The sequence below is a fragment of the Haemaphysalis longicornis genome, unplaced genomic scaffold (assembly GCF_048455015.1).
Source record: "Haemaphysalis longicornis isolate Haplotype H1 unplaced genomic scaffold, Haemaphysalis longicornis Haplotype H1 scaffold_7, whole genome shotgun sequence".
NCBI lineage: Eukaryota > Metazoa > Arthropoda > Arachnida > Ixodida > Ixodidae > Haemaphysalis > Haemaphysalis longicornis.
Genome location: NW_027526422.1, coordinates 49,518,754 through 49,534,298, shown reverse-complemented (window position 1 = coordinate 49,534,298; position 15,545 = coordinate 49,518,754). Strand labels below are relative to the sequence as shown.

The 15,545-nt window shown below is 48.4% G+C and overlaps 1 protein-coding gene across 1 annotated transcript in view; it reads left to right on the top strand.

Annotated features, from left to right (window-relative positions):
• Positions 1-14,755, top strand: part of LOC144144289 (uncharacterized) — a 280,163-nt gene extending 265,408 nt beyond the window's left edge. Inside the window, exon 3 of the mRNA XM_077675653.1 lies at positions 13,072-14,755. Coding sequence (XP_077531779.1) covers positions 13,072-13,193 — 122 coding nt within the window. The 3' untranslated portion in view covers positions 13,194-14,755. The remainder of the gene's footprint in view (positions 1-13,071) is intronic.
• The last annotated feature ends 790 nt before the right edge of the window (positions 14,756-15,545 follow it).

Here is a 15,545-nt window from a genome sequence, read left to right as displayed (position 1 = left end):
CATACATATTCCCGTTATTTAGCGCACAGAAAACTATACGTACAATCGAGGAAAAATATACGTAATTAACCGGCAGCGCCCGCGTTCCTTTAGTTAAGGACGCCCGTTGGGTTGGTTTTTTCGATAGTAAACGCAAAATGTGGCAGCGCAACGCCGGCACTTGTGGGAGGAAAAGCACAAGGAGAACAGAACTCCCGCTGGCGCAGTTTCAGGCAGGGGGTGCGCGAGCACTGCGAAGGCGGGAAATTTGAATTGCATGGTGTGGTAGCAGTAAGCGGATATAATCGACCGGATTTAGGGGAAATCCCCAAGGTGAAGTAAGTTTCTGCGAAGGAAAGTTTGACATCCACCTGAATGCAGCCGTACGGCTACAAAAGAAAGCTATACAGCTTTCTCAGAAACTTCGCAGTTGAAGAAAAATTCTCCTGGATCAGGACGAATCCTGGACCAGGACGAATTTTTCTTCAACTGCGAAGCTTCTGAGAAAGCTGTATAGCTTTCCTTTCTAGCCGTACGGCTGCATTCAGGTTGATGTCAAACTTTCCTTCTCAGTAAGCGGATAACGGCGGTACAGCCCATTATGGTGAATCACTGCTCTGCACTTTCTACAGCTTTCACATTGGGTGGAACGGGTTTTATTTTTTTTATTTTCGCCCTCATATTTACGTAATGTCTAGTTCTTTTCTAACAATGTTGACAAGTATGAACAATAACACCGGACCTACACGTTTAGATTTGGGTGTGGGTATGTAAGAGTATTGCGCAGCTTCTGTTTGACTTTGGCTGGGTGGCTGAATCGAGTCAGAGACAGACAGACAGACAGACAGACAGACAGACAGACAGACAGACAGACAGACGGACGGACGGACAGACGGACGGACAGACGGACAGACAGACAGACAGACAGACAGACAGACAGACAGACAGACAGACAGACAGACAGACAGACAGACAGACAGACAGACAGACAGACAGACAGACAGACAGACCAAAATTTTTGCGTTTAAGTAGCCCAAAAAAACTATCGTCTTTAAAACCACAGTTATCAGTGCGTGTTAACTACACGTTGGCATTCAAATGATACGATCACATTAGATGCCCCTCTACAATCAGTTGTCCTGCCATGTTTCTTGGCGGTGGCTTATTTTGTGACGTCATAAAGAGGCCGCCGGAAAGTGATTGAGTAGTCGCCGCTGCTGCAACTGTTTTCCTTATGATGTCTGTTATTTGTTTGAAGTTTGCGATAAACCGAACTTAGATTTTTATCTTTATGGCCCTTCTCAGGCATACTCGTATTAAATTTGGTTGTGTGGCTGGCTTTATAGCTTTAGTCCCATGGTTTGATTCGCATTTACACCTGCTTGCCCAGTCCCTTCTAAAGAACCAGTCGCGGTAGCTCACTGGTTAAAGCTTTGACCTACTGAGTACGAAGTAAACGAGTTCGATACCCAGCAGCTATGGCCGTTCTTTCCACTGTTAGGGGCGCGTGTTGTTAAAGATGCCCTGTTGGTCAAAATGCGTCCGTTTACAGCCCTGGAATACATCGCGCGGCATAATTCAAATGTAGCTTCGACATGTGGGAGGGAGCCCAGTTTCAATGAAGACTTAGGTCTGCAATTTCTTGCACGTTCATAACTGTTTATTGAATTTCTGCAACTCGCCGTACACAGACGTATGCATATGGAATGTTCGTAACTATGGGGTCGACTGCTTCTTGCTCCAGCCGGAAACTCCAATCAAGAGCGCTGCCGTTTGGTCCCTGGAGTCCTCGTGTTGGGATGCTGAAAAAATGCACGCACACCTACGCAGGCACGTGCGGATGCATTACCACATTCGCTTTTTACTGCGCAGCAGTATACCTCTACCACCCAAAGAAATTTTCGTTTCCGCGTCAGCAAAAAACGCCAGGCTAAATGAAAGAAATTACTGGCACCGCCAGGAATCGAGCCTGGACCCAATGAGAGAAACGGAGCGACAGCCCGTCGGCTTACCGACTAAGCTATTTCCAGACGAGCAAACGGGGAGACAGACGCTGTACTCAACGAGCACAGCGGCGGGTCTACCACCTGCGCGCGTTCGAAGTCCTCGTGGGAAGTGCAAACCGCATAATTTATGATTACGGCGTTCACACGTGGTTTGGATTAGCGGTGAACGGAACAGAGTCTGGGGAGGAGGAGGGCGGGGAGGGCACTCCTTGTCGGCGACGCATGAAACAAGAGGGAGGGGGAGGCAGTGAGCTAGATGACATCATCGCCGCGCGTTCCGTCCTTCTCCTCGCCCTTCGCAGACTGTTTTCTCCGTTTTCTTTCTGCCGTCGCTGCAGCGTTTGGTCACTCGGTTACGCGGACGTCGCCCCCGCGAAACCCATGGTAACGGCTGCCACAGTCTCTGGTTTCACTCTTTGTAGAGTCACGTCTGTGAATTCAAGTGACGCCTCATGGGTACTAGGTCAGCGGCCGTGGCACGTGGCCTACCGGACTAGGAAGGCCGCCCATGCCCGTCTTCTTTTAACCCCCTTTTTCATCATCATCACCAGCCGATCTACGCCCACTGCAGGGCAAAGGCCTCTCCCATTATTCTCCAATTACCTCGGTCCTGTGCCAACTGTGACCATTTTATCCCCGCAAAGTTCTTGATCGCAAACCCCCTTTTTACCCTCACCCAACTTTCAGAAAATAAATGTTTACTCTCTCTCTCTCTCTCTCTCTATCTTATGGGTAATCGTTGTGGGTGTCGTTTAGAGCTTCGTAGTCCAAACACCTTCACAGCGTGGATAGGAGCCTTTTTTTTTTTTTCCTCTTTCCTCCACCTGGGGCCCTTTTTTTTCGTGTTATCGCTCCCACAAGTCGGAAGGGAATTTTCCCTGTCCTGTTGCTATTGCGTATTACTATCGCGTCACTTGCCCTAGCATTCGCTTCTTCTACCGTCATATTGGTGGGGGAAAACTTGGTTATTACGCCCTGCGAAGGAAACGAACTTGGATGAAGACAACATATCCGAGACATACCGCCTTATATACTTAACCAGGAGCTCTCGAAGAGCCGCCCGGTTACTTCTCCTTCGAACTCCCCCTCCGCCCCCGTCTCTATAGGTTCTTCGGCCCGTTCCTTCAAATGTACTTTCCCTCGGACCAACGCCTGCAGACGTCGTCTTCGCCGTCGTCCAGGTCTCCAGGCGCCCGTCGTCTTGAAATATGGCGCACGGGCACGGCGCAAGCTCACGACCTCCGGGTCCTCCTCATCCTGCTCTTCTCATCCTCTGGTCTTCATTTGCCCCTGCCCTTTCCCTGGCTTGCCTCCCTTTTCTTCCCCATTGTTTCCCCAACGGCCGTGTGCACCTTTTCTCAGGGCGTAGCATTACTTTCTCTCTACCGTTCTAACTGTTTTCGCGTTGCGTTACTTTTTTCTCTCGTCTTCTTACTGATTCTTTCGGTTCTATTCCGTAGACGTTGCTGCGAGCGCGCAGGTCTTTTGTGGGAGTCGTACCTTTTGGCGTGTGTGTTTTCTCCCGTCAGTTCTCACTCGGCCCAGCACCCTGCACTGCTACCCTGCTAGACTTTGTCATTCGATTCCACCCTTTCCCCTCTCCCTCTAAATAGCCCACGGCGTGCGCCTTTTGCCGCTCTCTCCACTGGGACGCGTTCCACAATTTCTCCTTATTTACCCTCCCTCTGTTTCGTTCTCTCTACTGCCTTTTCTCTTCGACCGTATGAAGAGGGGAAAGCGAAGACAAAAGAAAGATCTGCCGCTGCCTTGCGCGTAGAGGCGGCGGAGTCGGTAACAGCGAGTCCTTGGTCTTCTCGGTCGCTGCTTCGATTTCTCTGCTGGCGCGCCGTCCCATTTCGACTCCCCCTCTCTTCTTCCAACCTATCTTCCCCCGGTTCCTTTCGTCAGCCCGCCGACTGTTCCCGTGAACTCCCCGAGATGGTTGTCCGGGCGGACACTGTTGGCGCTGCCCCTATTATGACGCCTCGTGCGTGGTGTGGGTTCTGCCGAAGAACGCGCTCGCCCTCCTACGTCTTCCCTTCCCTCCGTTCGACGGCCTCGCAGGTCAAGTGAGTAACGTGAGTTGTGTCCAAACTCTGCTTTATACGGCAGTCGCGTGCGAGTTTTCCTCCGTTGTGCCCTTTTCTTGGATCTTTTCTCCATCACGTCCTGACTGCGCCCACATCCCCCCCCTCCTCCTCTTCGTCCTCCTTCGCCGGGGAAATGGCGCCTTTTGTCTTGCCTCTATTTTTCATTAGACCCGGCCACTGCTTCTTCGTAAATTGTTCTCTTTTTTTTTTTTGCCGACAGTTTGTCAAGGAAGTTTTGCCAATGTAGAGTTCTAACTAGGAAACTTACTGGCCTTTTTTTTTTTCTTGTTTCTATCCCTGACGTTCTTGACGGGACATACGGCTGACTTTCTGACACACTATTACTTTGGCAAGAGTTTTGCAATAAAGTTGTAACGTAATCAAGAGAGCTTGAGCAATGCACAACCATGTCTGAGAAAGCAAAGAAGAGTGTGCGGTTGTCATTGTAGAGGGCGAGGGCGGGAGGAACCTTTGTGAAATGAGTATAATATATATAACGAAGTTGTATGAGCCCACCATATTCAACATTCATCCGTGTGACCCCATCATTATTTGTGCTGGTACGCTGACAACTAAGCTGTAGTGTTGCTTGTTTTCTTCGTCGTCCTATAAATCCTAGTGTTGCTGCAGTGGTAAGCACAGTTTCAACAATCCTCCGTTTCCTAGTATTTCGCGATCGTCCTCCGTACGTGTTTCCAGTCGGAAAATGTTGACTAATGGTGACTGCTTTCTAAACTTGCAGTTTGAATAAAACAAAAAGCCCTTAGTCGGTTCCTCTTTTTCCTTGTGGCCGAGTATTGACTTCAGAGTTCACACTGCGCAAACGAACACGTGTTTTTGGCGACTGTACACGTCCCTCCAGAAGAAAATGGAACAAGGAAGCTGTGGCTGAACCGTATCGGAGCGCCGGGCAGCTGCTCCAGCGGTACCCGCAAGGTGCAGAGCGGACATGCAGGCACCGCATTCATACTTCTGAACCCGTCGCATTTGACATGGCTACACGTGCATCGCAAACAGCATACTGGCACCAGCGAGGTCGCTGAAAGTAGACACGGGTAAAGAAGAATTCTGAAATGAAAAAAAAAAAAAGGTCGTTTAAGTTCCCTATGGTCGCGCTGCTTCTCCGGCAGCTCGCATGCGCTCGAAGTGTGCGACAGACGCTGCCAGATGCGTCTCTGCTAAAGCACTATCGCCGAAACCACTATGCTGTGTACGAAGCTTGCAGCCACGTGAAAGGGACCTTGCAACACTTTTTATAACTTTTTTTTTTCACTCCTAAATGCTGGGAATGTAGTCAACCGATCCATCCATTAGTAACTCGGCCAAAAAATTACTGCTCTATGCCCATCAGATAACATTGAAGCTTGCTCGAAAGGTTTTTTTCTTTTTCCCAGTCTTTGCGTTCACAGCTGAAATTACGTCATTGCGTTGGTGTAGCGGCTATTGGCCGGCTTTCCTTCACTTGCAGAAATGAACTCATTCGATAGCCACTTTAACAAGAACGCAACAAAAGCAAAGCAGAAACGGAAGGCGCATCTGCTGCGACGACCCAATCACACGGTGCCGCTCCGTGCTTGGCGATAACTGTGGCTTTGACAGTGCTTCGGGAAGCAAAGGAAAGAGTAAAAGCGTTTATCGGAAGTGTGGCAGAGTCCCTTTAAATAAACGCGCTGAGAGGTGTAGATGGGCTGTGGCCGTCGGCATGCGTGCATGCGTGTTCTGTTCCTTTCGGTTACCGCCGGTGAAGGTACGCGGCGCTGCAATACGGCTAGGCCACAGCTCCTGTGTTCCAATTGCTTCTGACCGCACCTGTCCTGTACAGACGAGCGTGCCTTTGACAAAATATATACCATTAGGCTGCGCAGAGATTGTTGGGTCGTCTTCGGTGTGAATCATTTGTATTGTACGGATGTGTTTATCGTATTAGCTTGATTGTGCCTCAGGTGAAAATCGGGCAACTAGTATAAAAGCAGCTGCTGAAGAACTCGCTATAGGAGCGCATTTAGTCACAGGCTGTTGGATCAAAAGAAAGGTTGGTGAGGAGAAAGACAACTAGCTCTATGCCCAGGCTAGTTGGCCGGATAGTTGTCAAAATAGTAGTCAGGCTAGTTTCCCCGGCCATATTTATTAAGCCTTCGGTTAGCTCCTGTGCTACTTTTTTTTCTTACAGTGACAGTGCCGCGTCCCGAGAGATTATGTCATCGTCAGTGAGAATTGGACCACCATTTGCCGTGAAATGGCTGTGTCTTCTCGGGGATTGGCGAAGAAACTAGGTCTAGTTGAAGAGAATCATAAGCGGTCTTCCACCCGCCGCGGTGGCTCAGTGGCTAAGGCTTAGCGCTGCTGAGCACGAGGTCGCGGGTTCGATTCCCGGCCGCGGTGGCCGTTTTTCTGATGGACGCGAAAAGCAAAAACGCCCGTGTGGACGAAATTTCGGTGCACGTGAAAGATCCCCAGGTGGTCAACAATAATCCGGAGCCCTCCACTACGACGCGCCTCTTCGCCTGCGTTGCGTCGGCGCGTTACACCATACAATCGAATCGAATAAGCGGCCTTCCAACTAGGTATCAGCATTGGCCGTGAAACGACATTGTTGTTGCGTCGAGAGCAATTAGCGAGGGTCGATTAAAGAATATGAAAATAGGCGGTGGACTCATGAGCGACACTGTGTACACAGCACCGAGCTCTACTAATGTGAACGAGCCATGTGAAAGCTGTAATCATTTGTGAAACGGCGGGAAGCGGAATAGCAGACTTCCGGAAAAAATAAATCGGCCTGCTGATGTTGACATTAGCAGCAGCTGGGTGTTGCCGCTGCTCAAATTTCTTTTTATCTGTGAGAGACAGCCAATGTCATTTCTCGACTTCCCTGGTTAAACAACTATGAGGAGGAGTTCAGCTGAGGAAGAGAGCAAACGCCGCGGTAAAGGTTTGTTCTCTGGTTAGGTAACCAAGGCAAGAGTGCGCGCGTCGCTATTCTTGCTTTCTAGCCATTGTTTCGCCCCCGTCATTTCTGATCTCGCCGGTCTGTCGGTAGCTGAACGGTACGCAACTACAACAGCGTCGCCTTGTATTTATCCGGACACGGAAGGCGTAATTCCATCCGCGGAGCGCGGTGTCGGACGCGTGGCGGGCAGGCCGCTCTGTTTACGAACCCATCAACTAGTTTACTCTCGGTTTTTTTTTTCTTTTGCTGCTATTCTTCCTTCACTTCCTCCTCATTTTCCCGCCTTTCGTGCGTGGGCGTGTTATCTTTAGCCGCTCCGGGAAACTTATCTCCTTCTCTCTGGGCGGCACGCGTAGGCGTGTGTTGGCTCTCGCGGGGAGCGATGAGTTGAGCGGCGTGAAAGAAAGAGAAAGGCGGCTCCGCCATGACATCCGAGCGAGCCGCCAGAAAGGAAAACAACACGTGCCTCAGCCATATTAGTGCTGTGTCAGGATGAGGCCGGCGCCTGCCGTATTGGTGATCTCTCGTCTCCTGCCTTCGTGCCCCGTTAGTTCCCTGGCGGCCTGTATGTACTGCCTTATTGCGGGTCATTCTGTCCACCACATTTTCGCGGAAGACCTACAGCGAGGTGGTTCAGGGACAGAGTAGCTTTAGTAGTCTGGACCGTGTTAAGTTCTTGTACCTATTTTAGCTTTTTGTTTTTGTCTCTTGCCATTTTTTATTTTATGTATTAATTGTTATTTTTATTTTATTTTTAGAAATGGCGATGTTATTTTCACCCGCTACCACCAAGTTTTGCCTCATCGCCACCCCAACTTGTACCCCTTTGAAGCCCGTGCAACCTACCAGCGATGTGCTAGAGCTCGACTCAAGCAGCCGCATCCCTACCCCTTACCTCCAGGACTGCCACGTGGCCTTCAGGTTCTGATCCACAAGGCTCGGGCTAGGGCGGCGCTTGCAGAGGACATTCTTTTCAAGTGGCACTCTTACATACCAAAGAAAGGGCGGCCACCCGTTCTCCCAGCCACTACCTCAAGTAATTCACCCCCGCCGGCCATGACACCACCCACGTGCGTGACGTGCTCCCTAGGAGCCACACCCAACATTGATCATCTGCTTTGGAAGTGTCTAGGACTGCACGCGAAGCGCACCTCTTGCAAACCCAGCAGCGCCACGTGTTTGGAGGACTGGCTTTATCCACCTGTAGCCACAGCCAAGCAGGTGTTTGCCTTCTTGTGGGCATTAGCTCTCGCCACTGGCGTCCATCTGGAATGTAAGCTTGTCCCGACTTATTTAACACCACCCTCCCCACCCGCCCCCTCTTAGGCCGAGTCGCCATCCGTATGTTAATAAAGATTCATTCATTCATTCATTCATTCATTCATTCATTCCTTCCTTCCTTCCTTCCTTCCTTCCTTCCTTCCTTCCTTCCTTCATTCATTCATTCATTCATTCATTCATTCATTCATTCATTCATTTCATTTCATTTTTCTCTCTCCTGCCCTTCTTCCCCCCCTCACTCTTCGTACCGAGGCCGAGGGCAGGCCTAGGACCGTTGTTTATTTCCCCTTCTCTGGGGTTACTTTACTCTACGCAGTGTTTCATTTCAATTCACCATTCCTGAAGGGTCAGAGGACACTACGCGAGGCGTTACACGTTTGTATCGTCATCTCTTACGGTGAGAAATAAAATTGAATACGGAGTCCCGTACGATGTCACCTACTATGGCTTCTTATTTATAAACGGGTACGAATTGATGACTCTGTTACAAACAAAACTCTCCTTTAGTTGTTATTAGCTTGTTAATCAGTCAGAAGCGTTTAAAAAAGCTCCGCCGCAGACCACTCTGCACCTTCCGGCGGATCGCGTAAACAGGCATGACGCGCCTCTGACGTTCCAGCCGGCGGTGGCTTTTTCCTCTGGCCAGCCACGCAGCGGGAGAACCGGTCGAGCTCTGCTGCCCCGTGCGCGCGTAGAGCTTGCGCGCAGACATTCTCCCGAACTGGTGACCGTCCGGCCGCTCGCTGGACGGCTGCAACGTCACTGCAATGGCCGCGCTCTCCTCGGTTTCGGTTTCAAAATCGCCGATTTTTGCTGGCCGCTTGCGGCGTCCACGTGCGTATTTCAGCTGTTGTATTTTGCATGTTGCTTTCTTTTTAAGCAGACTATACGGAAATAGGGTTTTCAAGAAGTCGAAATTTTGAGTGCAGTTGGCCTTTAACGCTCAGCCACAACTCCATTGGGGGTAGGAATGCATTTTTCAGGTTTCGTGTTTAACGCGGCGAAACAATTGCGGGTCTGTAGGCGGGCAGCGCCGGATGAGTCAAAACAGCTGGATCGTTTTTGGGCGCACCCCAATTCAGATGTTGTCCCGGTAAACCTTCTCCATCATAAGTTCTGCTGTCGTGGCCGGGAATCGCTCTCACGGCCCCTTTTCCCCATTAGTGGAAGAGACAAAGCTTCAATCTTCGAGACCAACTTATACCCTGAAACTGGCTTTATTACAACAGTGGTCTTGTTGCGGTGAAGCAAACCTCCCATGGCGTTCTTTTCTCAAGACGCCGATGAGCGGTTTCTCGTAGTCGTTGATGAGATGCTTCTGTGAGGCCAGGGTTATTCCAAGTAAGTCGGCATTGCTGTACACTGTACATAAGAAGATATGAGCAGGCATTAAAAATGTGTGCCTGCTCGCATGTATGGACAGAGTGGAATTAAAGGAGGCCCGTCGCGTTTGTCTAGGCATCTCGGCGGCTCTGCATATCCGTCCACCTAGTATTAGAAAAGTCGTGAGGCAGTTCAGGCCACCCATACTTTCAGGCCCAGCGAACAGGAACCCCCACTGTTGTATTTGATATCAACACCTAATACCATTCCTGATCGACGGCTGCGTTTACCTTACTTAAAAAATTTCCGCCTCGTGGCCAGGGATTGATTCGCCTCTATTGCGCTTGCGCGGATGTTTATCTCTGCGAAGCCTGACCTTGCGGTCGATAGTTATTGTGTTAGGCAACTTTAAAAATCACCAAGGTGTTTAAAATAGCCCGTATCTTTCCACGACGGCGTGCCTCATATATCCTAGGTTTAGCTTCGGTGCCTAAAACGCCGATTTGGTCATTTTAAACAAAAAAAAAAAACTGTTACGCATTGGCTCAGTTAGAGAGCCTAGAAGAACGCAATTGCAGAATTACGCAAATAAAGAAGGTACTGAAAGATTTGTCGCTTTGAGAGATTTTTGTTTGATTAGGCTCACTGTCAGCCCAGTAATTATGTGCGTGTAGGCAGGGCCCAATGGACGTCAGTGTTTGGGCAGTATCCGAGGGCAAACGAACCCCGTCGCGTTTCCCCAGACTTCTGTTTGGTTTTGTCATGCACCGGTGGCTAACATTTATAGATGGCTAGATTAGGGGCTTAACTTATCACGCTGTTTAAGGAGAGGTGAGACTGACGCTATCGAAACTCTGATTTGACCGATAACAAAAAAACTAGTTTGGTTAGGTCGTGCCAATATATTTAAGATAAGCTCTCAGCGCGCACTTTCTGGGGTGCCCTTAATTGATTGTGGGGTTTAACGCGCCTACGCTACACAGGCGATGAGGCGCGCCGTGGTTGACGGCTCCGGATTCATTTTGACCACCTGGGGACCTTCTTTAACGTGCGCCGAAATCTCGTACACACGGGTGTTTTCGCTTACGGCGTGCCCTGAATGCTATCCGTCGTATTCATAACTACGGTCCTATTATACGCTTCTATTAAGTTTTGATTCATTTTTGTGTAATTTTTGAAGTTTTTACCGGGAGACCTGTATTTTTCTTTCGTATAGTACGTTTATTTCCCGGCTTATATTACCATCTAGAAGTTGTTTTCCTGCGCAAATGTTTAATTTCACTGATTTTCATTTCTCAAAACGGAGACTTCCTGTCCTCGACGACATCGTAACGTTCTTGGGTCGAATGTTGTCAGTGGAAAACGCGACCGACCTATTAGCGAAGCCTGGGAGATAGCAATCATTATAATGATTTAAAAAAGCCCACTTTGTGCTTTGACCCAAACGTTCCTCGTGCCGAAGCTCAGTTCACACCCTCATTTTTTTCCTTCATCTTCCAAAAGAACGTCGTTTCTTGGCTGTATTGTCGCGCGGCATCTCCAAACGACGTATCTCTTCTATTCGTAATCGAGGTGCTCCAAAGAGGGTTGGCATTTGCGAGAGGACAGCGAAGGAGCGTGATTCGAGGCGATTCTTGCGCTACCACCCATCTACGTTTTCTTTGTATTATTATGGCGCTACGGTCGAGTGCCCTAGGGGTCTACTCTTGACTGCTGAGTGGACGAGGCGAAGCCCTTGGTTCCACAAAGCCTTCCTCTACCCACACGCATCAAGGCGGATGGTGAGCGCAGAACGCTGCGGGTTAGCTTAGACGAGAAGTGCTTGCCTAAAAGTTAAATGAGGGGTTCAGAAAAAGCACGGCGGTAGTACTCGCAAAGCGAAAAGGGGATGAGAGAACGCACTCTCCGTATCAGATGAAGGAAATACAGAAAGAAAAGCACCTCCAAGGAGGGAGGGAAATGAAGTTGGTAAAGTGGGCGAGGGGGGAAACGGGGCAGGAGGGAGACGCCGGGGTGAGAGAAATGGTTTAACGAAATTGTTCCCGCTGCATTAGTTTCCGAAGTGTCTTGCTTCACATCTCAGATTTTTCTGCTGCTGCTTCGTTGAACTTTTTTTTTTCTCCCTTCTGAGTCGGGCTTGTCGTCTCTTGATCGCTCTCCCGCCTCCTCCCCCTTTTCGCCTGTGTTTCCATGTCCTCGGCGTGTCTTCTCGAGACGAAAGTCGTTACCTCGCGCGTAGCAGAAGCGCCGGAGCGGTGCTCGCTCGCACGAAATTAAAGATGAGGAAGGTCATCTATCTTTCTAACGCGGTTGCCTAGAATGTCTTCTAGGTCATCGCTAGCGTGTATTTGCTTCTGATTCGCCCTCGCAGCCTTTTTTTTCTTGCCGTCGTACCCACTGCCTCTATTTTTTTGCCCTTTATTTTTATTGTGGGCTCTTTGAGAGCAGACATGGTTTGTTGGTGCTGTTTGTACTATTTAATTTTTTTGATTCTCGCGAATATTTGCGTGGTGTTACGCACACGCACGACTGCTTTCGTGTGTTCTTTGTGCGCGGGCGTGGTAGTGTTCCGCCTCGCCCTTTGCTTGGTGGTGGTAATCTCTTTCAATTTTTTGAGCTCTGCTTCGCTAACTTTAGAAGGGTCTTCGGTTTTATTTTGTTTAGTTTTAACGCATTTTATGAAAAAAAAAATTTTTCTTCGTTTTCTGCGTCACTGGTGTCCTCCACGTCTGTTGTTGCACGTTGTGTCGCGTCGGTCGCCCCTCTCAGCGTTGTTCGCGCCCTGGACTTGTCACTTTTCTAGGGGAACTAATGCTACAAAAGAATGAATGAATGGACACACGTTTATTGCAGAAAGAGAAGCCCTCTCGACATGGTCTGAGGCATCGGTGAAGAATCAGAAATGGGGTAGGAAGTGATGAGTGGGGGAGACCAACGTGGGAAAGAAAGGCACCTAAAAGCAGTCCTCAACTACTGTTTCTGTGATGAAGATCAACAGAATGTCAAGCAGGTGCTTTCGGTGAAGTCGAGCTCCGAGTGGATCAACCGGAAGTTCGTAGTCTGGTAGTCGTGACGGGCCAAGTGTCCTCAGGCAGCGGTCTCTGTGAACACTGAGCGCCGAGCATTCCCGCGGGAGGCATTCATGGCAGTTTGCACTGCTGTACGGGTAGCCCCGACCGAAAAAAAAAATTACGAACCGAAAAAGACACAGACGTAGTTACTCGTTCTTCGTTGGTAATGTGATCATTTAATTTTGCCTCTTTTGTGTGTGTTACGGGGAACCCGTGAGGTGCAAAAAATTGTTGGGAGTTACACAAAGTTGATCGCACACAAAATCAGGGCGCGAGGCGCGAGCCGAGACGCGTTCCTCGGCTTTTAGCTTGCTACGTAAGAAAGCTAATATTTTCTCACGTGCTGTCTGTTCTTTTTTTTTTCTTTTTCGCAGGTACGTGCTCCTTGTGGCTGCGAACAGTGCGAAGAGCCTGCGAAGAAAAGCCAGTGGTGGGAGACGCTGTTCGTTATCCGGACCTTGTGCGTCTATTCCTGCACTTCTGCGCGACCATTTGATCTTAGGTTTTTGAATACTCGTTTACAGGACCTACGTCTATCCGAGTTTTTTTTTTTTTTACATACTTCGTAACCTGCGGTGCTTTCTTTTGTCTTACCGGCAGCGCTTCGCGCTATTGGCGTATGATGAAAGAAAAACGACATATGCGCGTTGGTGTTCTTTAAGCAAAAGGTTAAAAAAGAAACAATATATATATATATGCCGCCCCTTGCCTTGATCGCTGAAAAACCTCTGAGATTTGCGTCTAGTTGGGCTTTTAATGCCACTAATCTCGCGTGTTCGAAATCCGTGTCTGCACATGCGTTTTTCAGCGCAATTTACTGTTAGTCAAGTCTCGTTAGGTTAAAGTGGTTGAATATTCTGGGGAGGGTTTTAAGCGTGTATTGTTTTATTTTTTTCTTCGGGTACTTTCTCACTAACTCTTCGTTGAAATTTTTCCCAAACTGCGTTGTGTGTTTTTCGTATTTCGGTAGAAAATATGTTTGTTTGGGTCACTTAGGGGCAATGGGTAACTAGGGGCATTGGCTTCAAAAGTCCTAAGCAAAGGCTAACATGTGCAGTAATGCATTATGCGCTGTCTTATTATAGCAACATAATCGGAGAGGTTTCATTTCATGACGCCGCGTGCAGGGTCAAAATTGGGAGCTGTAGGCCACAATGTGATGGTTGTTTCATTACATCTCTTCCTTTTTTTCGGCCAAGGGGCACTTCTTGGCGTAAAAAAGGGCTACTTCTGCAGGGGTGGCCTAACTGAAGGTATCGAGCATATTTAATTTGAGGTTCCCGCTAACATGGGCTACGAAATGCCTGTTAATTCGTTAATTAACATAATTGGACAATTCCCCAAGGTGCCATGGTCCACCATCGACAACTACGAGGACGACGAAAGGGCGGCGGGGCGCGGCCTGCGCGAGCTTGATCATGGCTGCCTTGTAAATACTGCAAATATATCGCCCATCATCCTGGACAATCGTTCGTCTCATTTTCACTGCCGCCACGTAACAATAGGTTACCGGACGATTAGGTATAGTTTTTGGATTTCGTTATTCTTGAGAGCCAAAAATGGAGTTCTGTGTGTGATGCGGCTAATTACTAAGGCTTGAATGAGGCGCATGAGATCGTTTTCTTTCAGTTCTTGTCGACGATTAGCAATGCGTCTGATGAGGTGAGGGATTTGTAATAGCATTCCTTGTAAGTGATAGATGGTAGAAATGCCTGCGCCGTCTGATTGGACAGTAAGTCCCAGAACATGAATTGTAGGGGTAGTTATGATGGGACTGTCATGTAGGCTTAATTCTGGGTCTGGGAGGGGTTGTCGTTTACGGCCTTGCGTACGTTTTTGTAGAAGATGGGCAGGTTTCTGTAGTGCACAACTGAGACCACAGACGGTAAGGTCTGTGGTATCAATGGCTTCTTGGAGGGCGTCTTGTTGTTCACCAATTGGTCCACCTGTGCTCCGAATAGTGAGATTGTCTGCATAAAGTGCGTGCTGTATGTGTGAAATTTGTTGTATAAGTGGCGGAAAGTGTAGTATGGCAAGATTAAAGATGAGTGGGGAAATTACTGACCCCTGGGGTGTACCACGCGGGCCCTCTGTACCACTCGGGCAGAACCGAGGCCCTCTGTTCTGGCAGCCTTGATGCCAAGGTAGCATAAGAGGGTTTTCCGCCAGTTACCCGCTCATGGCAGGCTGTAAACGTTCGAGTCACGCCGCGGGGGTTGAAAAGAAGGTCCCCTTCTCCCCGTGTAGTCTGAGTGGCGCTGGCTACCACCCTCAAGCGTCAGATACAGATGTACTACATATAAATACCCCAGAAAGTGAAAGAGAACACAGTCGCCCAGATAGCCGAATTGGTAAGGCATTCGAGATCTAATCGAAAGGTGTGGGTTCGGTCCCCCCTTATCTGGGCGCGTGTTTTTCTTTCTTTCTTTCTCACGTAAATTAATAAAAAAAAATGTAACATCACTAACGGTAAAAAAATAGTCTAACCATTCCCCTATGCCTTCTTTGGCGTTGTAGACTGCTGGCATTTCTTTCTGTATTTCCTAACGAGCCCCTCATTTCCAAACAATATATATATATATATATATATATATATATATATATATATATATATATATATATATATATATATATATATATATATATATATATATATATATATATATATATATATATATATATATATATATATATATATATATATATATATATATATATATATATATATACAACGTGCCTAACGCGCAATACCATGCGGTCTATATCCTGCTTGGTAAAACAGGCGTGCGGACATTGTTCGTTTCACAACCTCGTCAGCGGTCGCGTAAGCGTTCATTCACCCCTTATC